At 42.0% G+C, this 26,496-nt stretch overlaps 1 protein-coding gene across 5 annotated transcripts in view; it reads right to left on the bottom strand.

Annotated features, from left to right (window-relative positions):
- The window catches only part of LOC105831985 (thrombospondin type-1 domain-containing protein 4), a 75,786-nt gene that overhangs the window by 10,668 nt on the left and 38,622 nt on the right, over positions 1–26,496 (bottom strand). For 4 of the 5 annotated variants that reach the window (XM_012672540.3, XM_012672541.3, XM_036285164.1 and 1 more), the window contains 4 exons: positions 8,168–8,243; positions 4,877–5,025; positions 2,657–2,759; positions 457–559 (listed from right to left, as the gene is read on the bottom strand). In XM_012672540.3, coding sequence (XP_012527994.1) covers positions 457–559; positions 2,657–2,759; positions 4,877–5,025; positions 8,168–8,243 — 431 coding nt within the window. Of the gene's footprint in view, positions 1–456; positions 560–2,656; positions 2,760–4,876; positions 5,026–8,167; positions 8,244–11,174; positions 11,303–26,496 lie in introns of those variants that run through there. The other variant, XM_012672542.3, reaches the window with a different exon arrangement.

Below are 26,496 nucleotides of genomic sequence, written 5' to 3'. Positions count from 1 at the left end.
TTATTGATTTCGATTCTATACTTACAACCAAATCAATTAATAATAATATATGCATTGTCTTTCAGTGATAATGCACTACTTAGATTTGGAGAATCAAAGAAGAAACAGTTCAGCTAAAGTATCTAAATATTTAGCTAAATGCAGGAATATAATTTTGTTGGACCATTAAAATAATTATGAAAGTTGTTTGAGGATGACGAGCAATGCTGCCGAAAGTTTTTACGTTTTAACAACCAACTTGAGTGTTCTACATAATTATTATACGTAATTATCATTGCGCGACGGTTTAACAAAATTATTTTCAAATCTACATCCATCTAAAATTTTAAATCGACAAGACCGTTTCCTTCGTGTACAAAACGAATGAATGCTTCTTAACGTAATTGTTAGCAATGCTGAAGAATGCATTTTCTTAGAAACAATGAAACACAATTGGAAATCGATTTCCCGACTCACCGTCTACGAAGGGCACCCATACGTAACTGCGGCCCTTGTAGTTCCTCCCGTTGTACTTGGCGCACTGTTCCGTCCGCAGGTCTTCCGGGAAGTTCGGGCATTCCTGCATAAACGTGTAATGGATTAATTAAACTTACGGTAATTAAGGATCGATCGAGTGACGGGAACGGAGGGAGAGGAGGAACGGCGTTAGCAGCGAAAAGGAGACGGTTCGCAGTTCTTTCTCATGGGGAGGGAGGAGGGAAGAAAAAACCGGCGCGATCGATCGCGTCGCTTTTTACGGCACGTCGCGCTTTTCCCGAAGCGATGCGGGTAAATAAAGGTAAAATTATTTGCGGCCTTTGACGGGGGGGGGGGGGAAGGGGAAGAAAGCTCGCATTCCCGAGCCGCCGAGTGCGCCCGAGAGGAAGTCCGTATATTCGTGCAAACACGCGAACGCCGGCACGTGTATGGTGCGCTCTACGTGCGCGGCGGGCGCGTTGCAATTTCCGGGTAGACTATTAATTGCCGGCCGTACGAAACGGTGGTTACTTTGCCCGGGCGTGTTTGCGAATGAATCGCGAATGCAGCTCGGAAATGTAGTCCCCGGGTATCGAGCCCGAAGATAAATATTCCCGCACGAGGCGAGTTTTTCTCCCCGCGGCTGGTAGGTAATAACGGATAACGAGGCTGCATCCTTTCGGTAACGTCGAGCTAATTTTTGTTGCGTCGCGCTTTTAATTTCGAAAGGACTAAAATTCCTATCTGACTTGCGCATGCTCTGCTGCGTACTGTTTACGTCAAGTCCTTTTCATGTAGACACAATACAAAAGTAATATAAATCATTATAAAATTAGATAGTTCAATATGAAAAGAATAATTAAGTTATAAAATTGTTACTCTACTTTATTGTAAGTAAAATAAAAATATGCAATCTTAAAGATAAAAAGAGAATATAATTTTCATTATTTCCGACGAAATCTGAATCTTCTAGGATCCATTGATCACGTTAGATGACACGTTAAACATACAGTTAGCTTAGTTTACGTTGTATCCACGTAATGTAGATTATTCATATTTTACGTGTGAAACGGCCAACCAACCCTGAGCGCGACAGTCACTTCTGGGTCAAGAACACCCAGCGCGTCAACGGGGCCGAGATGTAAACAGATCTTATCGCACGCGGTCTTTACTACCATCAAGAGCTAATCAACACCAGCGAGCCCTTTCTTGCTTCCTCGGCCTCCTCGATACCGGACATCCATTACACGGCGGTCTCGCAGGTGGTGATTATTCTTATGAACTTTAAACAACGCCACGCGCACGCACGCACGCACACACACACGTACATTCCGGGCCCGAGGGATTATAAATCGTCGTCGTGCGCATCCTTAATTGGCCCGCGCGATGATTTGTTCGAGACTCGTGACGCGCACCGTCGTCGTCATCGTCGGGAGGAAAATCGTCGAGGAGCGTGTGCCTCGCAGCGCGCACAGGCTCCTCCTCGAAGTGGATATAGACACGTGCGTTGATTTACGCGCTTCGTCGTCGAAGTATAAATTGACACACGCGTGAGCGCGTACATTATATGCGAATTTCATGCGGACGAGCGGGCGAGCTAACTCGCCGCGACTATAATTGTCGGTTCAAGGCCCCGGCAATAAACCGCCTTGGAAACAGGGCGGCGGTCTTCTGCGAGCGACCGCTCCGCTTTCCTGAAATTCCGGAGAGTATTTCTCTTCGCGGCGGTTGCCTCTGGGCGACGACTCTTTTCGGCAAGTTGCAAATTCTCTCCTCCTCTCGCGAAATTTACGCTTACGTCGGATACTGGCGAACCGAGCGCGATCGGCGGAAACGAGCTTAGCAAGCAGGATTCTATGCACGAGAATAGGTTTGCAGTTTGAAAGCATGTCGTTCGAATTTGTAGCTTCGAAATCATTTTTTTTAGACGTGATAAAACTAGGATAAACGTGCGGTAGCATTTTTTTTTTCAGCAAATTTAATATTTTCTGCGAAAATTCTCTATAGAGGCAAATAAAGATCCTCTAAACATTATAGAATATAAATGCTCGAATCTACATCTGCGAAACAATTTTTTAGACAGTACAATAGAGTTGGACGTTCTATCTTCTTCAAATTTAAGAACTTGATTTTGCAAGAATTCGTCTCGTAATTCTTGTCAATAAATATTACACGCTAAAGATCTTACGTGCCGACTTACCTGCGTATTGCACGTGTGATAGCGCTTGTATGTGCCGATACAAATGGGCCTGGCGCTGCTCGTACCGTTCTCCGAGATAATACTTCGCCTCCTCAAAAGTCTCCTGGAACGAATCGCTCGCATTAGCTCACCCATTGACTCGCGCGAGTAGCGCACGATGCATCTCGATTTTTAAGCGACGAGCGCATAGGCGCGCGCTTTCGAGGAGTGCAGAACATCATGCTGATCTCAGGACCGAAGAAGAGGAGGGAAGAGAACATACGCGATAAAAATAAAAGAGATATTTCCCTACGTATTAGTTTGTCATTGCTGCTATGCTGAAAGAAATAATTATCAAATATAATAGTTATCTGAAAAAATAATAAATTGTTAAAACCACTAATTCTTTGCTACAATAAGAGACTGCTAACATGTAAGGTTTTCTTCATTATAGCAACAAAGGTATGCGTTATCTTAACTATATGTTTCATTAAAATTTTTAATCTTATATATTCCATTAATTTTTGTAGAAAAGTGTTGTATCAACAACACAAGTGTTGTATCTTGCTGTATCAACAAATTTACTATTCGATGCCATTATTCGATATATAATTAGTTATAATATATTGTAATTGCAAATTTTACTAGTTTTAAAACTGCTACTTTAACATAGAAAGCTAGATATCCGTCAATAAAGTTAATTGTTACGACCAATATTCCTTTTCCGTGCAAATATGATTTAACCAAATTTCCTAATAGTTTATATCAACTTAGTCGTCACTAGTTAGAACTTTTGTATCGTCAAGGATAAATCAAATTTATCAGACGATCTGCAACTGCGAGATACCAGCTACTTTGTATTTACTCGTATAAGACTCGTCGCGGGATTCATATTGCGAGTCACGTAACGGCTCGCGGTAGCGTTACGAAGGTGTAAATGTCAGTGGCGATAACAACACGTTCCTGCCCCCGGGAGAAGCTCGCAGGAGTCGTCGGCCTGCCGGTGTATAATCTTCTTACGCTACTGATCCGTAATTTGCACGCTGTTTTATAGCTAGACAGACAGGACATACAGGGTGTACCGACGCATGGAACTTGCGCGTTAAAGTCTCTTTTAACCTGAATCAAGTTCTAAATTTATTCATGTTTTACTTGGATTCGATATAATCTTTTATATTATTCTTATTTTACGTAATCTTCAAATTTAATCCACAGTTATTTTAGCATGCAAATCCCATATGAGCTTGTAGATGGATTTCCAAGAGTAAAATATAAAGAAAAAGAGGCATACTTGAATAATTAAGCGACGACTCGTATTCTCTTTCTCTCACGGGTATCAAACAAACGCTTAGACGAATATCACGATGTGCGTACGTAATTGCAAAACATAAATTCTTAAAAGTGCAATAAAAAATTTAATCGCGGCTCTTTCGTGCGCTTCATATTCGCGAGTGAAAACGTTTGCGAAAAGCATTACATAAATTCTGTTACAAAGGAAAAAATGTATTTCGTTTATTCAAAGTGAAAGCTACACTTTACACTATCGCCCACATAATCTGTCCTGAAAACATATGCATTCGTGAGTCCAAACAATTTTCACAGTCTTCTCTCTAAACTCCCAATATTTTTAAAGAGGAAGAAAAAGCGTCAAAACGAACCACATGTCCTCAATGAGGGATTTATCGACAAATCTGAGGCACCCTGTATATTACGAATGGATACGAAGGAACCGAAGAAGATAGTCGGCGATCGATCAATCGACGGGTGGAGAAGTAGTAATGCATTCGCGCACGAAGTTCAAAGTTTCCGCGCGCTTACGCGAAGTGTAGGGGACTACGTCTAACGAAATGGCTTATGATCCAAATTACGCGAGAGACCCTTAACGGTACCGCGAGGCATGTGATTATTGTCAGAATCAGCTGCGCATTATCGCAAGGTGCTTTGCATTCTCGCGATGGGGTCGCAACACCTAACGATTACCGAGAAGATCATTCTCCTCCCCCGCACCGCGAGGACAAAGGTGACGCGAGGTGCAGGAAATCATTAATCGAGCGTGAAGATATTTCGCCGATGACACGGTGATAACAGCGCTTGATTTTCATCGTCACGCTATTACTTTTGTAAGATAATATAAGTGTAAAGAAATTTTTCACACATAAATATATTATATGTAATAATTCTTTTATGTAATAATAATATAAATACATAATTTTTTTATTAAATATTATTAAGTGCACTCACCGTGGGACGCATTCGCGAAATTGGGACTGGATACCAGTGCCGCAAGATCTGGAACACTCGCTCCATGAGCTCCACGTACCCCAAGTCCCTCTTATCCTGTTGTCATGGCCAATTCCAAATTGCGTTCTCTCTTGTAACATGTGATAAACCTGGAAAAACCGACATCGTCTCCGTCAGTTTGCGAGTACTCCAGCAAATGTTTCCGAAACTCTCTTACAGTCAAATATACTAAAATTTAAAGAATCTTTAAAAAAGAGAATAATTTTCAAATAAAGAAAAGCTTACTTCAGATTATTTTTCTAATGATCTCGATATTTCGCTCATCGATTATCTCCCGAAATTTACCGTCTTTTTAATGCAAAACTTGTATGAAAATGCGCGATTTTATCCAACAAGCATTTCCTCACATTAATTAAATCTTGTTTGCAAGATTTTGGTTATCGCCTCACTCACCTTTCACGACAGACAGTCGCGCGAGTGAGAAGCGACGATAACTATTACAACGGAAGGAAAAAAAAAACCATGAAGGCAGGTAACTGGAGGCAGGTAATTAAACGATGAGGCAGATAATACGTCTAGTATTCTGTTCCTGTTAATCACACGCCGGCATCATAGAGCACAAACTGTTTGTTCGGTAATTAATATCGCTACCGCGAACGAGATTCCAATTAGATCGCATGCGTTTCGGTACTCGCGTACTCTCTTGTCGTGATTAATTAAACGAAGGATCGATTACCGTACTGCACACACACACACACACACACATACACACACACACACACATGTACATACACACAGGGCGCTGAATTTACGGCGTTCGATCTATCTCCGTGCGCACCACGGGCTACCCGTAGCATTAACTTCTGCCGGAAGTTTGCTAGCGTGGCGTCGCTCCATCGTCGGGAGGAAAGCCACGACGTTCTCACGTATAAAGATTTCTCTCCGCGCTTCATACGTCCTTCCGATCCTCCCCCTTCGATCGCACACGTCCAATTAATCAAACGCGCGAGTCGCATCTTCCCGCTCCCTTAAAGCGCAATATCTCCGGACTGGCATACAAATCGCCCGAATGCCGCGCGATAGACGAATAATAACCGTTAAATCGCGAAAGGGGCCTCTTAAATGCGACTTCTGTTCCGCCCACGTTTCGCCTCGCCTCGCCTCGGGGATTCGCGCGTCTATTTTTAAGCGCGAGCCGATAAAAGCTTAGATTTCACGTAAGAGAAAATACGCGAACGGAGAACGGGCAATTACGCTTTCCGTAAACAGCGCGCCGTGCGCGCCCCCGTTAACGGCGAATTTGGAATTCGAACGAAGGAAGCTTTCGGCTCCAGCTGCTTGTTTTTTTGCAAGTCGTTAACCCCCAAAGAGCCAGCAGACTAATACTTAGTTCCTTAATGCCTGGCATTAACTCCGGAACGTTAATCACTGCGCTTATACGGTAATAGGCCCCGTACAAAGAAGGAAATACATACTTCACGTTGGATGTAGGCACGAAGAGACGTTTTATAATAAATGGAATAATGAGACCCCATCAAAAATGAATTCACGCAACGGCAATACCTCACGGAAATAAAGAGAGGGCACTTTTGTGCACACACATACTTTTACTCTTCCTAGCTAGAGTTATCGTGAGTGAATTTTCATCCATTTTCATGCACTTCATCTTTTCAAAGCTTAGTACAATTTTTGTTATTAAAATTTGGATGATTCAAATTATGTAATATTTCATAAGATTTCTTTTACATTACAAAATAGTAGTTCAGTTATATTAATCTCTTATAAAGTAGAACAAGATTCTAAAAAATAAATGTCAAAAAATAATCGTGGATCAGAGAGATATTAACGTCGAAAAAATTATGAGTAATATCCTAGAATTAAATAATACGTCGATATGCGTTGAGAAGAAGATAAGAATCTGCGCTAATCAAATTGACGTCATCCAACTGCTTTGCCTAAATTTTAATATAAGATCAATAACAATATAATTATAAGAAAATAATATGTGGTGCAAAAATGATTGTCGTACTCAAAGAAAAAGGATAAAAGCTTCGGAAAAAAAACCCGGCGATAATTTAATAAAAACATCGTACTTAAAATAAAGTTGACCGTGCAAACTCGCCGAAAGTTACTGATTTCTTTTCTCGCTGCGAATCGCTTTCTCGATAAAACGGATTCCGGAAATGTATGTTGATCGTTTCGACGAGAAGCAACCTTGACGCAACGTCGACGTCACGGCCGCGGTGATGAGGGTCGCAGGTGCCACTTCGTGCTTTCTAAACTGCGCCGTCTATTTTCGTGTCGCCCGTCATGCCGCGACGTTTTCCAGAAACAAACGGGCTCTTAAATGCAATTGTAAAGTGGCGGACTAGCAGCCAGTGGTTGCGCAGCACGCGGTCCGTTTTGCGGCCGTTCTCGCGCGTGGCCTTGCACTCTGCGCCAACGTAATTTAGGAACCTCCTCTCGGTATTAATTAATTACACTCACTCGGCGTAGTGCCACCCCGGTATGGCGGCCACGTAGTTGTGTATTAATTCTTGCAAGTGGATCGAATTAATATGCATCGCGCGCGACTCATCGTCGGGGAAGCGGACGGGAGTCGATCGCCGATCGCGAGATCGAATAGAGAGCCTGTCGCGAACGTGATTATTTGTCGACGCTTAATCGGCAACATCGACTCCGAGTGAAAGCCACTAACTAGCATAACTAGCTTGTCATTGAATCTATATCTGTGTACCGCGGTGAATCAATCTTCCGTCACTTATAATTTATCAATAAAACGAGATTCCTTCTCAAATTTCAATCTAATTGTTTTTCGAACAAATTGTGCTATTTACAAAAGACTTGGTGCAAAGAGATTGCGACAATCTTTTCTGGTTTAATTTATGGAAGTATTTTTCAATAATAGGAAACATAATAACAAATGGTTCGGTTAACAAAAATTATTTAATTAATAAACAAATATTTTTTTATTTTAAATCTATTTTTCGCAGAAATAACTAGATTTTTTGATATATGAGGATAAAATAATTTTGTGCTTTCAAAAGTTGTTTAGCTAAGGAATTTTTTTAACGACCTAACATTTTGTTTTATCTAGAACAAGAAGGCTAGTTGCTTCTGCAAAATATACATGTAAATAAAAAAATATTTGTTTATATTGACTGATTAATTTTATTCAGTACGTTTTAACTAAATTATGAAAAATTTTTCCTAAAGGTATACGCCAAAATACTTTTCAATTACAATTTATAAAATAGAAGACGCGTAAATCATTTCTTCAACGAAACTTACTTCTATGGGATACTTCTCGGGCATGTGGGAGGACGAGACACCGGCCGTGTTCAGCATCATCAGGGCTAGAATCGATCTGCAACAGAGATAAAGAAGCAGGCGTATAAATCGATCCATTGTGTAAATACGAAGATCGATGATGCGCAATGGCGAGTGTGCAATGCGATCGTCTATACTTTCGTGACCGAAAACCGTTCGCGCCGAGCAGAGCAATTACTCTTTTATCATCAGCATTATCGGCCGTTCGCTGCTGCTTTCATTGAGTTAGAAATTTCAAGAATGCGATCTTAATCTTCATTGAACAACTAACGCGCGCTTTCGCAGATGCGCAATGATAACGGATTAAAGCCGATATTGCCGGCGACAAGCCTCGTTCAATCCTCTTTGCGCTTTGGTACATTCCTTCTTCAGCCAAAAGAATGCGTCTAATCAATAAATTATTTATAAATGTGAAAAATAAATATTAATACAAATATTATTAAATTTAGTTCCTCTGTCGCTTATCCGTCTTCTCGTTTCCCAGATTTCCCAGAAAGTAACGGAAAACATTTTGAGTACCGCACCGCATTTATCTTGGAAAAAAAAGGAGTGTGATTTGCGTAATGTATACGACACGGAATTAAAGTATCGCGCAGCCGAGACCGCAGAAAACGTATATCTCGTTGACAGCACGTTGCTTCCGTTGGCGTAATCATTAATGTAGCTTGACCAGGTAGATGTAGAGATCCTGGCAATCGATATAACCAATTCGCGTTGACTTATCTCGGCTCGATCGAACTACACCATACGCACGTCGCCATTTTTCCCATCGCGTACAGCCGCTCGGAAAGCTCCCCACGTGCATCCCGAGAGCGGGCTCGACGTGCAATCTCAGCATCCGTTACTACACGGGATAACGATTGCGCACCACGTCCCCGGAAACCACCGCTTCTTCTTTTTTTTTTTCGGCTCGCATGAATTAGCCTGGGAACGTTCGCGGATTTACAAATAAATCCGCGCGCGACAGAAGAAAAACAAGGAAACATGGCCGAAAGATCGCAATATATATCACTTGATATCCAATTGATAATTTAACAATAAATAAAACACAATTTATATTAAACGCACGAACGTTTGCGAAACATGTATGAATAGCTTCGTCTGAATTCCTTTCTTAAAAAAAAAAAGAAGAAGAAGAAATAAAGGCAGAGAAGCGTAAGCGTGAGCGATGTTCGTAGCGAAGCATGGCGAAGTACGCAAATGCCGTTTCATCATGCATGCGAAGAACCGCGACCGACTTGTCGCTTCTCCACGCTAATTATTCATAAGCGCTAAATGGCGCCCGCGAGCTGGGAAACGTATACAAACGGACAAATAGAAAACGCATACGGCGATGATTGGCCTCGCGCGACGCCCGCAAATGCGCCCTGATGCGCACAAATGCCACACATGCCAGTCGCCGTATCATCTATTCGCGGAAATTACTGAAAAGCGTGCGAGCTTTAAAGATACTCGAAGGGGGGAAGGAGGAAGCAAAGCGATGCAAAAGGCAGATGGCGAATACGCTTTGACGCATTCGAGGCGCCGTGCTATCGCTCAGCGAGTTGAATGCAGTCAAAAAGTTGCGAGAGATAAGAGGCAAGTTTCCCAAGTTAAAGGAGACTCTGTTACTCAAATATTTGACTTAAATATTTTGCATTTAGATTACGCGCGAAGACACTCTCGACGCCGAGATTGATCAAATATTAATTAACGAAACGTGTATACGTACATTAGTTAACGTCCCCTTCAAGAAATTTTCCTAATCTTGAGGATTTTTTCGCCTGTAGATAAATCGACAATCCTTAATTACAACAAGGTCACGCGTAAAATTCAATTATTCCTCCATGTATGACAGATAAGTTAAAAATAATATTTGACGAGTCGTAAAATGTTTAAATGTATTTCGCGCCTTCGCGAGAAAAGTAAAATCCCGTCTTTAAGTGCACGCCTGTGAATTAAAGCAAAAAAAAAAAAAAATTCTAAATTACTCGTATCCCTTAATTTGCATCTATCGAATTAGAAGCTGACAAGTCTCAAGGTACAGGAAGTGCGTACGAGCTAATAGAGCGTAACACAAAGGGGCGAAGGGGAAGGACCCCGACCGCCGATCCAAGTAAACTGTGCCACTAAGCGTTAATAACGTTTCACTTGTTGCGTTTTCTCAGAAAGCTTAATTAATCATTAGCTCCAGCCGCCGCGGATCGAACGGGGCAAGGAGGAGAGGGACACGGTATTCCGACGCGGGCTGGAGAAGATGCGGGATGCGGACCGTCCACCGCTACCGCAGCAGACTTCGTACGCGCATCGTGCGTGCGTGCGTGCATGCGTGCGTGTGTACTCGCGCGAAATCAGAAAAATCGCGCTATCTCGACTGTGCCATCCATACACGCGACGCGCTCGCCGTGATCGGGGGGCGGCGCGCGTTTCACGATGCACCACACGCGAGCGCGACGAGGCGCATCGCGACGTAAGCGCGCGCGCGCGCGACGCCCTGCACGTGTACCCTACTCTGCCCCGGGATTTCTCGCAGCAGCGGGAGGATCGCGCGAGATCGGAGTCGGATCGGCAACGAGGAATTCTGATTTTTGTCCACGCCACGACCGCGAGTGAGCATACGCGTCTCTCGCGTTGAGCGATTCGCTGTTGAGCCTGCGCGAAACTGTCTTGCTGAAGTATGTAAAAATTTACAAATCTGAAAATAATTTTATTGCAGCGAACTTTCATAATCAAGTTTTGATGGTCCACGAAGTTATCTTTTTCTATATTTATTTCCTGATAGCAGCTAGTTTACATATCAAATAATAGCAGTATTAATTGTGCCGCGTAAAATAATTAAACATAAGACGAAATAAAGATAAATTATTTGCGCTGAAAAAAAGGTCTTATAGCAAAATAGAAATATACGTTCGCATTCTATTTAAAGTTTTGTAGCTTTTTGCACCAGCGTGAAAGATAAATTAAACAAAATAGCAATGATGACACGTACCAGTTTCTCTGCAGAAAGTGAATTACACGTATCTTAATTCGCAAGGAAGATGTTGATAGCAAATGACATTTACATCCATGCATTCCATTGCAGATGCAGAGCAACGATATTATCTATAGCCCCTTCCGACTTAATTGACATCCTGAATTCTCTATATCAATTTGCTTCGATATTGATTCTCTTTCTCTGTACCACTTGCGAAGTACACCCAATAGAGATTCCGCGACTTATCAGCGACAATGCGATCGCGGATTGCGTTTCACGGCGCGGCTCACACAATGCAAATACGTTCTCGCCGAAGTATCGGCGATCGATCTCCCCTCCAACAAGATCCCACGAAGTACGAACAACTACGAAGCGTATCCGTGACCCGTTACGACTTCCCCTATCACGTAGCCCGTCGCGACGTATCTCGCACTTACAACAAACAATGCCGGTCTTGTACTCAATGGCGTAGGAATGCGAAAAATCGATCGGCAAGAAGCACCAGCAGCAACGGCTCGGCCGCCGGCTTTACAAAACCCGACCAGAGTCTTCCTATTCAAGGCGAGTACGGCACCACGTCAATCGCGACCAGATACGCCACCATAAAGTCAAGAGGCCTCAATGGCTCTCGTTAAGGGGAATACGGAGCCGGTTTTTGCCGCTAGAGCGAAATTATTAAGCGCTGCACTTAAATGCGAATCGCGCGTCTTCCACTTCCGCAGGTCTTTGGCAATTCGAATCGAAAGTCGGTCAAAGCGATAGATCTCCAATACCGAGAACGAGCGTAATGCGACAAAAAAATACACTGCGATATTATATCGTATTAGAGGAAGATCGTCAATACTGGCATAGGTTTAAAGCGGAACTCCTTATTTCTCGGAAACTAAACATCAACACTGATAAAAACATGATCTGCTTAGATAATTTAAAAAATGAAAATTCATAGGTCACAGATTCATGATTTTCTTCTACATAAAATCCATACATTTCTCTGTTCTCTGAAAACAAATCAGATGTGTGTGTGTATGTGTGTGTGTAAAATAATATGTAAAATAATAAAATTTAATCATTTTCTTGTTTAACTGCACATACTATAAATGAATAAATTAAATATTTTATTGCGGGTTGTGGCCCGCAATTTTTAACTGTTATAACATAGTGCATCCAAATAAAATATACGCTTGATGTACAGCTTTCAATCAGCGTTGTGTTCAAAACTCTCTTTACAATTCTTTTGTATATCTCTTTTTCTTTTAACTTAACCATTTAACTCATAAATTTTAATCTTGGAGTGTTACCGTAAGTAATTTTTTATCCAAGTGCTAACTCAAGTTTAATAAAATTTTTGTTATTAATATTTTAATAATTTGAAATAATACTTTTTTACATTAAAATAGTATAGAGTTACTGAACAAGGCACATTGCAATCTATAAAGTAGAAATATAATCTAAAGAAAATATTTTAAGATGTAAAAAAAATTCCGTGGATGAATCTTCACTCAGAGTAGTATTAATGCAGAAAAAATACTGAGGTAGTCGTCTTACGGTCAAAGTAGTGCGAGTTTCAAACGCTTCGCGAGACTATTTCAAAATCAATCCGACGGAAGAAGGAAGAGGGCGGATACATCCGACGGCGCGGGAGGGCCACAAATTCGGTACCACGGTGGTCTCTCCCTCGAGAAGGGCTTTCGTCGCCATCGGGATCGGAGGAGTACACGCGCAGCGAACGTAAAAAGAAACGACTGTGAAATATGATGCACAATATGCACCATGGCATTGTCTTCACGAGAGCCTTTCCCGACAAGAAGTCGCCGTCGAACAAGGAGAGACGAGGACGAAATAAGGGGGAGGACGTACGTGCGAGTCTCGAATGGCTCCTCTAATGATATCGGAGCACCTCGATCGGCTTAAGGAGGATTTCCACTACCGGGCCACGACGACAGCCTCTCCCGCGCTCGATTCTAAGCGCGCACGACTAATCCTCCTCCCGATTTCGCCGGGGCTCCCGTTCAAGTCCATCGTCCCCGCTTGAACGTCACTGGTATTTCACTGTAGTCTAACGGGGAAAATAAACAGCCGCATCAGTCGGGGCAATTAGCGGCGCTCTCGAGAAATTTCTTCGTGGAAACGTACTCCAATTCGGATGAAATAACGTAACGCCTAAGGTTTGTATTTCAATGAAGATCTTTTATGAGGATTTATTAATTCAGTGGAAAGATAATATTTCTTTTTTATTAAAGGCAAGAAAAAAATATGAAAAAGTTTTAACGTTACTCTATACATTCACGATAAATTATGACAAATGTGAATACGTTTGTCAGACAGAATTTGTAGGCAAATTTAATGAACAAAAACGTTCATCTAAATATAATGCAATTAGCTACTGTTACAGGGATAAATTCTTCCCAGCAGGATTTACATATAAATCGTTGCTGGTGCTGTCAGAGTCTACGTGGGACATTTCCAATATCACTGACGAGGCTGACCATACCAAAACTATAAACCGTGCTTTACGCACGTACATGTCTCGCATACAGCCGACATATCGCACGCAGGTGCATTCGGGGTGAGATGCGTGCAGTTGCCGTGAGGCAGTTTCCGATAACCAAAGTGGCTTCGTATTGCTGCTGGTACTGCTGCTGCTGCTGCTGCCGCTGTTATTGTTATCGTCGCGGCCCTCCTCCCTTCAATATTTACCTTCCACTTTCGAAGGACCGATCGTCGACGTTATATAATAAATATATATCGCTCGAGTACACCGCCTGAAGGCGCCTTCCGCGTGCGGAGGACAGTAATGCTTACGGTATACGTAATACTTGATGGCCGTATCGTACCTTCAATATCAAATTACCTTTCGATGTATTGAAATTCGACTTTTCACGTAATTCTCTTCCTGCCCGATTAATGCTTGCCTCGACAAGGGATGCCTAATAAGAGGATTGTACCCAAGATACATAGATGTTTCATTATCGAGAATCAGAGCGAAATTATCGGTAGACTTCTAAGCAAGCCTGATTGAGGGCGAAGGGGAGGACCGTTAGAGCCAATCGCGGCGGAGAGCCACGGAAAAGGCATTCAAAGGCCGTATACGATCGCGCGATAAAGACACTATTTGCGCGGACCTCCCGTATTGTTACGTCGCATCTGTTTAAATTTACGCCGCCACGCGCGATATCGCAATTAAGGTAACACGGCCGCTAACTGGTCGTTACCTCGCTCATTATCGAACGCGAGATATCGCCGAAGGTGATTTCGTGACCCGGTTTCGGTGCCTTTTATCCGCGTTCAATCGTCACCCTATAAGTTCGAGCGCGGTTCTTTTCGCCCGTATTTCGAGATATTACGACATGGGTGTGTTAAGATTACAACGGCAGCCATTTAGAACGATCTAACGTCACATAATATTGTCGACTGTGGCACCGCTATTATCTAGATATTCGGAGAACGCGGATGCCGGGATGAAAGGATAATTGTCCATTAAGCTCCGTGGCAAGACAGTGAAGATCGTTGGCGATTAACCAAGGAATTAAGTGACCCGGATGTCATTACAAAAAAGTGAAGATTCGGAAGTAAGCAAGCTGTTTGTCCTACAATCATGACAAAGCGAGCTCTTAGATTTTGTCAGAAACGTTGACGATGAGTTAAAAGATCACTGTATCTACAAATCCATACGATGATCGACAAAATTGTACGCTCGATAATATAAGATTCACTCTCCAAATTTCATGCTATAATTAATGTGATTATTTCATAATTGAAAAATGTAGATTTTAAAAGGTTAAAATTCCGTCCCTTTGATTTCACGCTGACACGATTTGAAAACGCATTTTTACAGACAGACAGTGAGATCAGCGACACAGTGCAAAACAAACAAAATTAAGAAAACTATGCTCGGCTGTTTCTCGGATCGTTGGCTCGATTAAACGGAACTTTGCACCCAATTTTCGCTCATTAAAACTGTAGCACAATTCGTCGAATTAATCTCCTCCTATAGGAGATGCATACCCGAGGATCCATCGTGTATCGTACGATTTTGCGAACGTTAGACGCTCAGTTTATGAAAATAGATCAATGCGAGGGGATGAGGGGAGACCGGTATCGACATGTAGCGCACGCGGTGGCAAAAACGTTCGGAAAACCGGCCGATACCACTGCGACGGGCGGCGGGGCACGGCGGGGTAGTAAAATTAGCCCGCGAATCGCCCGCGGGCGGTATACCTACCTACATGAAGACGGACCGTCTACGTTGAAGAGGCGTCTTGTTAGCTGCACGCACGACTGCATGCGCGTACGTGTAACTCCACGTGAAACCCAATACACCGTCCAAGTCAAGCCGAGCCGGCTGGCTGACTGGGTCCGGTGACGTCGAGGGGCGAGGGACGGAAAGGATATGCCCGGGCTTAGGATCGAGTGGATCGACGCGTGACCACACGTGTGATCTGGGTCAGTTTTTTGGGGCCCGGATATGCTCCGAGCATGGACAGGACCGGTGATAACGAAGGCGGGAGAAGAGGGAACATTGCTCGCTTAAGATTAATTCTGAAGGTTCTCTCGCACTGCCACAGAAATAGCGGCCGACCGTAAATTAATTTTAATTATCAAATTTGGCGGTAAATGTTAAACGAACAATTCAAGTTAAATGTATTTTGTAAGGAACATTTTTAGTTTTTTTTTTATCGACTTAAAATATGTTAATATATATCTCCAAATAATAGTTAAATAAATTTGAAATAATGGTTATTTTTTAAATGTTTATAACTTCTATTTTTCTAAAATTTCTTCTTTCTTGAATAAAATTTATATGATATGTGTAATAGAAACAATAAATTAAGAAATAAAAATAAATCTGGAGAATAAATTTACAGTGAAGCTCCAGGATCATGTAACGTTTAAATTAATAATGTACCTACACGGGCGAAATAATGCCTAGGCAAAGTTATGAATCGCGGCAGTCTGCTACGAACGCGCAGCACTCGATTTTTGCACGTCAACAGATTATGCGATCCTATCGAAGGTTTGATCGCAAATGTCAGAAGGCCAAGACGCCTGTTGATAAGGTAAAAAACGTTAAGCTGGTCGGGGAACGCGGATGTCAAGAGGTCGAAAGGATCCAGCAGGGAAGAGTCCTTCGGAGGAGTCCAAGTCATTCAAGTGACTCACGACCATTTCCTGCGCGAAGCCGGGACTTAGCGATTCAGCTTAGTGTCTACAGACTGGATCTAAAGCCATTTTCCAAGCTAAACATTCGACGTATTAAAGGTTTCGAAAATTTTTCCCAAAACCTCAGAAAAACTCATTTGCCAAATGTCAAATAATCGTAAATAATCCTCACGCAATTGCGATTTGAAATTGTCAAGAATCTCTTTATCTCAAGATAATATTTTATTATTTCCGTTAACACTGTAATGTTATAATTTAACGGTATACTTTTACCAATGTACATAATTCTATTTAATATAATTATTGTAATAGAATATATTACACTTTGCGTATATTTGATTAAATATTAATTAATCACCGATTTCGCAATTACTCTCCAGTAAATTGGAATCGATTTGTTACCCGATCTCGAACATATTAGGTGGATTCGCATGAAAAATTCATAAACACAGCGCTTGCAAAAAACCTTTAATGAATAAAATGTGTCTGCTCGTGTCGCCGTTCGAAATACATTCCTGCGCGCTGTCAGATGAAAGAGTTGTCGCGAATCATTCGTTATTCGGCATATGTCGCGTTTTCACATCCTCCCACGTTTCTATTAATATCCGCGCGCACATATGTACGAACACGCTCGTGCATTTTTGCCGTTCACGGATATCGCAAACGTTTTTTTGAAGAAGTTTGCTCGAAACGCACACATCATTTTACTTACTTAACATCTTGCGATGTCTGTAAAAATACAAAGTAAAAATATCGGAAAAATCACACATTTAAATGTCAATTTTGCACAAATTAATTACAATTCGCAAAGCAATAAAACTTGTTGATCGCAGAATTATGTAATGAAATGAATATGCCGCGCTAAATTATGTGACCGTCGTATAATTAACGTAATATAATTTATTAACGTAATGATCTTTAATTACATTGCAAATAACTCATTATAATATTAAATAATTAATGTGTTAAAAATTTGCACGTGCTGCCGCTTTATTATGTAGGACAAACATGTTGCATTTACCGTTTTGGAGAAGTAAAGGACTGTGAAGCAAAATACCCTCGCGTGAGAGAAGTTTCAGATTCGTATATCAATTACGCCAGGAATTAATTGCGAGTTTCGAAACATGTTGGTCAGTTTAAAACGTTGCACTGATCAACAGGAGGATAAATCCCCCGTTACATTATGTCTTTATCACATTAAAATATTATTATATAATTTATGAATTTCCAAAATCCATATTTTCATGACCATGTAACGTATTTTCTGTAGAATCTGATTTTTATTACCGTTGTATAATAAGTAATAAAGCATGATATTTCTGTAATACTTTTCAGAATATCTGAAAAATTTATCATTTAACATTTTATATTTCTTTAAAAACATTTAATATTAAAAACTTGATATGCTCGATAAAAAAATCCATTATATATTGAATATTTCAACAACCCAATAATTATTAATCCCAAACATTATACATGCTGAAATTAACTGTCATAAAAATATAAATACTTTGCAAATATTCATAATAATAATACATAATGTTCAAAAGATTCATAAGAATCGCGCACTCTCTCCGAGAAATACTAAAAAGAAAATAAACCCAACCTTCACGCACACCACAATCGGTGACCAAACGCATCACCTTAATACATCATCCCACTATGAACACACGAAAGGGTTAAGACCCCCAATAATTAACGGCGCTGAAGTGTTCCAGTCTCACGCCGCTGGATTATTCATCTCTACTATTGAATTATTAAAAATCGTCCCGTCCGTTGCGCGCGCAAGTCATTGCCGCATGATGCGTTGCATCATCGCCGCGTGCATTACTCACGCGTAATTCACGGGCATCATCGCCGCGAACTCTCGGGGATCGACGAAGTCGCCGGCGACTTATTAATATTAGGATCCATCGAATTAAGATTCCTCCATGCTGAAGGCAGTCACGCATAGATCATCCGATTGCGCTCGACAACAAGGAGGCGACCGAGGTACCGAAGTCTTACATTCTATTAGCTACATTATATCTACTTCACGACACGAGACTCGTGGCTGATTAGCGAGCGAAGAAAGGAGTTGCTGTGAATCGATAATGATCGACGGCGGCGTTTAATGACTTACCGTATGCGACACCGTCGGTCCATTATATTTCCGCGTTGACTTATGCAAGACGACGAAACTTTAATTGAAAATATAATAATGGATTTACATTATACATCTTGGTACGCGAAAGGTGATCGTTAAAATTCATTAGTTTGATACAACTAATGAAAACTGCAGAGAGAGAACGATTCATTGACGAAACTGCACGTTTAAAAAATGAAAGATATTCAATACAGAAATATGTAGAATATGTGTAAAATATCTGTTGTACAGTTCTATTGCAACAAATTGTAAAATAATAAAATTTTAATATGAGTAACAAACGAAAGAAAGAAAGAGAAACAAACATATGCGGTTAAATGTTCACATCGCTTTTATCGGAAACTAAAATAAAATATGATGCGTACATAGTTTTTATTTTGGATTCAATCTATCTGTATCAAATTACAATCGCCAGAATATTCGATATAAATACTAATCTAAATAAAACAGTATAAAGACATATATTTAATCACGGGTAGTTGCAATAAAATTTAATTTTCATTATCGTTCATACTAATCACGTGATAATAAATTGCCAACGCGAGTAAATACCAGAAAAATGTGTACGTCACCGGCCTCGCTTCCATTACACGGCCTGCAATAAAGCCGGGATTCAATCTGCCAGTTAATTAATGCATACAGAGGCAAAGCCATAAAAAAATGTTTGGCATTTTCCAAGGAAAAGTCCGTGGCGCTGCTTTTAATTTTAAAAATATTCGACGCGATATTTCGTCATAAAGCAGCCGAAATGCGTCATACACCTTTGCCGAGGATAATTAAATCCGCGCTGTGCGCACGCATCGTGTCGCACAAAGGCGTGTGTCACGGAATATCATGCCTCGTGTTACGAATCTCTCGTATTTCGAGTCATTCTCATTTGTCGCCGTTACTCAGACACTCTACAAATCACTTCAGTTATTTAGTTAGTATTTCATTTGTATCGTACAAAATTTTTTTTTGTATTTTTGAGAGAGGGAGAAGTCAAATGCATAATAATATAAAATAATGTAAAGAAATCTTACATGTAAATTTTCTGCATGTAACTACGTACAATATTACAAATCTCTGAAATAAAAAGAAAAAGATTACTATCTCTTCAAAAGAAGAAAGCCCTACGAATGCCTTATTATGAGATGCATGCAGTTGGAGTTTTCATTCCAGCTCGCCAAGATAATTCGAGAAACTTTTGCCTCGTGTTCGCGCGCGATGAGAAAAGAAAAATCGAAAATGTTCAGTAACAGTAGCGCAAAGGTAGAAACGGACAGTTCGCTATTATAATTTCACCGAGCCAACGGCGACGGCGATTAAGGCGAGCGGTAATCGTCACGGCACGATCGCCGCGATTAATCTCCTGTGGAGCGGATACTGGAGAGAGGCGCGGGTATACGTTCGAGGAATCGCGAGGGACGGCACCTTCCGTGCATCCAGTAGCCGAGAAGAGATACGACCGACCTTCCCGGGATGGTTTTGCCTCTCCTCTTCCCTCTTCGATTTCTCCACGCTCGTCCGGCGCATTACGGCGCGCGGATCGGGCCGCGCGTACCGAGTGACGTGAAATTATAATTCCGTAAAATTAACGTTGCATATGTTAATTATTAAGAACCGGTCCGCGGCTCTCGCAGCCACCTTTCAAGGCCCCCACCGTTCCCCGTCAACGGGGAATGTAGTATATGTGCGTGCGCGAGCGCACGCGAGACGTGATGCACGGCACAGCGTGCATCCTTGTGCGCCGGGGTGGCATACGGCTTTCCGTTTGACCCGCCGATGGTGACGTCGGACGTCCGTGAAATTCCCAGCATTATTCCGCCCGGAATAATTCGAGGAACAAGCATTTCCGAATTAGAAGAACAATAACTAAACGTATCTCTCTTTCTCTCTCAATCTTAGTCCCTTTCATATTTTCCAAACATAGGCGCCACGATTATGAAACCGATTTTAAGGGAAGATTGTAAGTCAAAACGTTAAAAAAAAAAAAATTTCTTAAAGTATTAAATATTTAGAATATGTAAGTCAAATTTCATTCAAATCTAACAAAAATAATAAAGTTGTGGAATTTTTAACTGGTTATTCGAGATATATTCACAGTTTAAACGCGTTCTTCTCGAAACAATATTTTCAAAGTCGATTAATTAGTAAAATAATCCCAAACTAACACAAAAATCAAATTTTTTATTTACACAATGTCTGAACATTTTCTTAAAAAAATTATATAAATCGAAAAAGTCTTACATGGAGGAAAAGCTTTAAGCTTCCTCTTTAAGATTCTCAAAGGATTTTTGCTTTCGGAATATTCTATGAAATGCTACGACGACATCGTCGACAAAATACATCCTGAGAATCGTGATCTGCGTTGACAGTTGGCAGACATTATTTTTGTTAATAAAAAATCTTACGTAAAAAATTTTAATACATAACAGTTAAAAGTATTAACATATCTAATTTAAAAAATTTCCTTTTTCCTCATTCATTACTCTTTTCTTAAAAACATTCTCGAAAACAGCTATTTTCCGAGAAGCTTCAACCTTCAACCTCCCATCTTCCTCTTAAATCTCAACAGAGTCTCCGTGCAACGCTCTCGCGCTCTTGTGTAGAGCCTTCGGAAGAAAGTGAGTGATGTGTTTTATCGCGGCAAAGAAGTCGTATAAAGAAGTCGATTGTTTCGGTTCTAAGGCACCGGGAGATCTCTTACGTGAGGAGCTCCCCTTAGCACGTGCAAAATCCAAGGAGCGAACGTCAGGAGGTGGCGCGGCGACGGGGGAAGAGTTTATCGATCGTTACCGTTTTCACGTCCGTGCGAATCAAACTGACGTCCGGTATCGAGAGTGCAACGGAGCCACCTCGGCGAGGAGGAGGTGGAGGAGTAGGGGGGAGGAGGAGGACGCATTAGTCCGCGGCTGTGTGCCGCGGGCAAACAAATCTGCAGGGTACACGGACGGCACAGTGTATATACAAAGCCGGTGTTGTCCGCCGTGTCAATAACGGCCGACGAGAGAAGAAAACACGGGCGTTTGGTCGGCAAACGCGGGCGGTTTAAAAGCGAGCGAGAGGGATCGCGATTTACGGCGCCCGCCGATCTCTTCGCGCTCCGCGAGAACAAAAGGAGCCAGGGCCGTCGTCGTCGTCGTCGTTCCGGGGCGGAAAATCGCGCTTCGACATGCGCCCGATTGTAACTGCGCGAGGAAAATCAGAAGAGGGCGGGAAGTCGCGAGTGTCTGCTTGAATCTATTAAGGCACCACCTCTCTCGAACGAGCTTCGACACTTAAACTCAACAACGGCGCCCTGTTACACAATGCGGCGGTATGCGTCCGGCGTAGAGACGCGCCCATTACAATATCAAAACGGGAGGGAAAAAATTCATCGTTGAGTGGCGAGGAATGTACCTCAGACCTCTTCTCCTCCGGGGGAAGAGATGAAAAATTCTTCCCCCGCGATTTACACGCCGCGAGTGTCGAGGAATGTGCTCTCGTGGTGCGCGATCCTTGACACTCGAGTTAAGATATTTAAACCGAGAAAAATCCCTTCCTGTACGGATAAAAGAGATACCTTTCAGCTTTGTGTGAATAACTTCCGATAACGCGTTTGCAATATCTCTTCATTAGCAGCGTCAGTGTTTTCAGAAAATACGTAAATTCTAAATATAAAATCATTATTATTATGTTCACAATTTTTTCTTAAATTTTTATCATTATCGCGATAAAATGTAGCTTTCTGTCGACTTTTTGCAGAATTTATCGGCTGACAAACTTCTACGTGAAAAATCTGCAGATAGAATTAAAATAAAATTCAAAGGCAGGAAACGAAGAAGCCACGCATTAATAGTACGATTTTAGTTTCTTTAAGAAATTAATTGCCGATGACAGCGGTCACGGTCAGATACGCTCACACTTCGTTAATAGCTAATTAGTTCTCCTCAGATAACGAGTGGAAGCCTGGATTCCCGGAAGCGATAAAAATAGAAGCGCCTGAGTGTCCGCGCTTCAGAAAAAAAAAAAGAATATTCCGACTGATTTAAGTCCTCGAGTTGAATTCGCGGAAATTTCTTTCTTCGCGGAAAAATCAAGTTTTATCTACAACACCTTTCTCTCGCCGAATAAAATAGAAATGCACGCCAAAAGAGGGAAACGTGATTTACGAAATAGAGAAGGTGGTGCTGAGCGTGGCACGGCTCGTTGCTACGTGCTGCACTTTCCTCGAATGCCATGCGTTGTTTCCGTTTGAAATATCGGAAATCCCTTTCAGCGAACAATTATATTTTATTCGGAAGCGAAGGAATTCTTGGAAAAAAAAAGAAAAAAAGAAAAAGCTGAAATAGAGAGAATAGAGAGATTATAATTCTCGGGATACGCTAAACGCCATAATTTTCAGCCAGCGACAATTTTCAATTGAAACAAAATTTCTCGCGGACAGCGGCTTTACGAAAACTCCGCGAGATTAAAACCTTCGGGATACAATGTCCGGTGCGGTGCAACGTAACGCGGATTTATCGCGCGGAAAGAGCGCAGATACTGGTCTCCAAAAAGGCGCGCAACGGTGAGAACAACGAAAATAAGACCGGCGGTTTCACGATAAACGAGATAAGCGAGATCGAGAGCGAAGGGAGTCGCGATAAGCTTTCCCCGCGCTTCCGTCGTCGTTGCAGCGGACGGGAACAAACGGTGCACGTGAGCTTACCGATAGTATATATACGTGGTTCGTTAAACGCGATTGCCGCCGACCGAAACAATGGCTTGTACACGATACCTACGTGTGCCGTGCGTTCGATCCGACGAATGGAAAGAGCGAGAACCAGCATGGCGAGCGCAAAAAGGGGACGGGCCGAGACGTTCGTCATCGTCGTCGTCTTTTACAACGTCGGCGCCGGCGCGCGTGTATGTAATAACTTCCGGCCGCGGATAATTGTTTCCTGCCGATGCAAAATAATTAAATCTGTCCGCGGGACAGATGATCGCTCTTCTCTCGACGCGCCGTGATGTCAGCGGCCGGTGAAACGCGAATTTCCCGTCCCGCGGATAGAACGAGAACCAGAAGGAGCCAGGGGAGATCCCCTCGCTCGTACGGTTTTTTATTGTGTCGCACGGCGGAGCACGAAGCGAGGTCGATACGACGTTGGCGATTCTTTCGGTAAACGAAACGCGAGTGTGCGGAGAAGCGACAGAAGCGCGCAGAAATACACGAGATCTAACTTCTCTTTCAACCGTACGGATTCGATGAAACTATAGCTAATAAAAAGTTACGTAATGTCTGCGTAAACGTCCTTGCAGAGGGTAGCAAAGAGAATTTTGCGATAAAACTAGCGGCGACAATATATAATTAAGCACGGGAGAAGCTCTCGGAGTGCAAAAGGAGCTGCGAGACTGAGAGCGGGGGATATCGGAAAGGCGTTGCCTTTCAGGAGATCGAGATCTCCCGGCGGGAGACATCTGCGCTGGTCCGGAAGGATCGATTCTCGCTGTTAGCCGCAGGATTCGATGTAATTGCGCGGTAGAACGCACGCCGAGGGATCGGTCGAGAGAGAAGTCAAACGCGCGCGCGGCCGCGCGTAACGTTTGAATGGAACGTGGCGCGATTACGTACGGCGGCGTAGACTTTGTCGAGGAAGATCGACAAGCTCGGGCCCGCGGCCGCCGCGGTGTGGCGAACACGATCGCTTAACGACCGTGAATTTCCAACCCTCTTCCCTTCCTTAGGTCTTTGTGGACTCCGGGATCTATGGCGTCACGTATGAAGGCGCCGCCCCGACGCGGGATAATACGCCGGGAGACGCGCGAGAAAGCGGCGTGAAAACTACGCGTGGATCGTAATCGCGCGGCGCACGTGTGCGTGCGTAATCGGTCCGTTGATTAAACGCGAGGAGATCGAGATAACCAGCATCGAAATATCGACGGGACTGCGGGCTGCCGTTTCGGAAATCGTGAGAAAATTGTTGCGGATACGAGAGAGATAGATAGAAAGAGAGAGAGAGAGGGGGGGGGGGTTGGAAGAAACTACGGAAGCTCAATGTAAAAAAAAAAGTTATTAATATACGCACCTTGTACAAAAAATTCAACAGTATTTTAATGTACGTATTTAATTCCTAGGGTTAAATGTGTGCCAATCTGATATTGAATCCTACGATTGATGTAGATGTGATGTATAGATCTTCTATTTTGAGAGAATGACAGAGAGAATGTTTGCAATATTATCCTACAGAAACGGAAGAGTCGCGATTGTCCTCCGTAAAAGGCGCGAAATTGCTAATCGTCACGGTCGCCTGCATCCGTCGATGCTTAACATCGGACGCTGCGCTGCTAACTGGTTGCAACGGCACGATGCAAATCTCGGCGTAAAGGGGCGCACACATAATCGATGTTAAGCCCACATCGGACTACGCATTGCAAATTGGAAGATTGCGAATTGGAGATTAGAGTTCAATCAGTCAGAACGAAATCGATTAAAATTAAAATTATCTGATTGCTGGAAATCTAATCTTCAATTCGCAATTCTCAATCTCAATCTCGATCTCCGTGTATACGAAAAAGAACAGTTTTGCTAAAGTACAAAAAAATTTGATTAAATAAAGATCTAATGATAAAATAATTTTTCACAGGCCATCGAAATAATTATAAAAGAAACATCCAATCTTTAATTGTCTAACAGAATTATTTTCAGATCTGTATCTAGACGAGCTTTTCGATACTTCAGTAAAATGGTTCTATCTATGTAGTTCGATACAGGTTTTACAAACGAGAATATAAACGGGAAATCAAAATACTGATAGTAGCTACTAATTATACGTAAGCATCCCTTTATAGCCGGTAATAAGTAATGCTCGATAATGCTCGAAAGAGATTTAATCGTGGTATTAGAAATGTATACCGTGCATATCACGTCGCGTGTATACGTACGTGTGTAAAGACCTTAAAAAGACAAAGAGATATGCAACAAATCCTAAGCGATAGCCTGGCGCGCTCACTCGATATCCCCGCGATCCAGGTACAACGACCGGGAATGTACGACTACCACGCGAGTACAAGCACCGTGAGCCGGCGTTCGGCTTGTTTGTGCAATTGCGCGTGCACACGCACATGCGTAAGCGATGGGAGGAGACGCGTGATGTTCCGCGTGTAACGCTAATGCACGAAAACGATCGCTAGACTCGCACAACACACTAAACTTAGAGTCTCAACGTGACGCACGATTTGTTTCGCTGTGTGCGTCGAGCATATAGTATAAAGGGATACGGACGTGTTGTTGCATTAAAACAACGTTATTAAAAACTTCCGCTTAATCTTGACATTCTCGAGACAGATTTCATTTTTTTCACGTTAATTTTAAGGCAAGATTTTATCTTTCTGTTAATTATTTCATTTAGATGCTAGAAAAAGCATGCACTGAGAAAACGGTTTTGTTACAGAAATAAATTTAGAAGATTTGGAAACAATTTTGTTAGATCTATCCAAGTATGGGCCAACAAAATTATTTTCAACTCTGCATCCAGCTAAATTTTTAGTAAAGAGAGTAATGGTTAAATTGATATAAATTGCTTCCTGAAATGTTTACTGTCTATTAAATCAATTAGGTTTTAATTAAAGTGTTTCTGTGACCGAACACGATGCGCTTTCACAAATTTCCTCCCATACGCTGTATTTTATTGCAATGCGTAAGCGCTCGATGATATTTATTGCTAAGTAGTCGACGCGATCTTGCCGGGTGGCAAGAAGATCCACGTCTGGCTATACGTATCGGCTATACGCCGGCAAACCTTCGAGGGATTTCATTCCGGTTATTATGTCGCGTGGAAGGAGGATCGCCTTTAAATCCATCGGTTCTCGAATGGACCGATTCTGTATCGTTCAACCGTATGTTATAAAGTCTTTAGATCATCGGAACTTTATGTCAGGCAATCTAAGACAGAGCTCGTTGGAATTGTATAAATAAAAAAAAAAGAAAAACAGACATGCATAAGAGAAAATGTAAAAAATACAGATATTTTTTATAAGTTTTTTTATATAAAAAGTTTTAAATTGTTTTAGCTTTGAATGCATAAAACT

The sequence above is a fragment of the Monomorium pharaonis genome, chromosome 4 (assembly GCF_013373865.1).
Source record: "Monomorium pharaonis isolate MP-MQ-018 chromosome 4, ASM1337386v2, whole genome shotgun sequence".
Lineage (NCBI taxonomy): Eukaryota > Metazoa > Arthropoda > Insecta > Hymenoptera > Formicidae > Monomorium > Monomorium pharaonis.
This window is presented reverse-complemented; position numbering and strand designations above follow the sequence as displayed.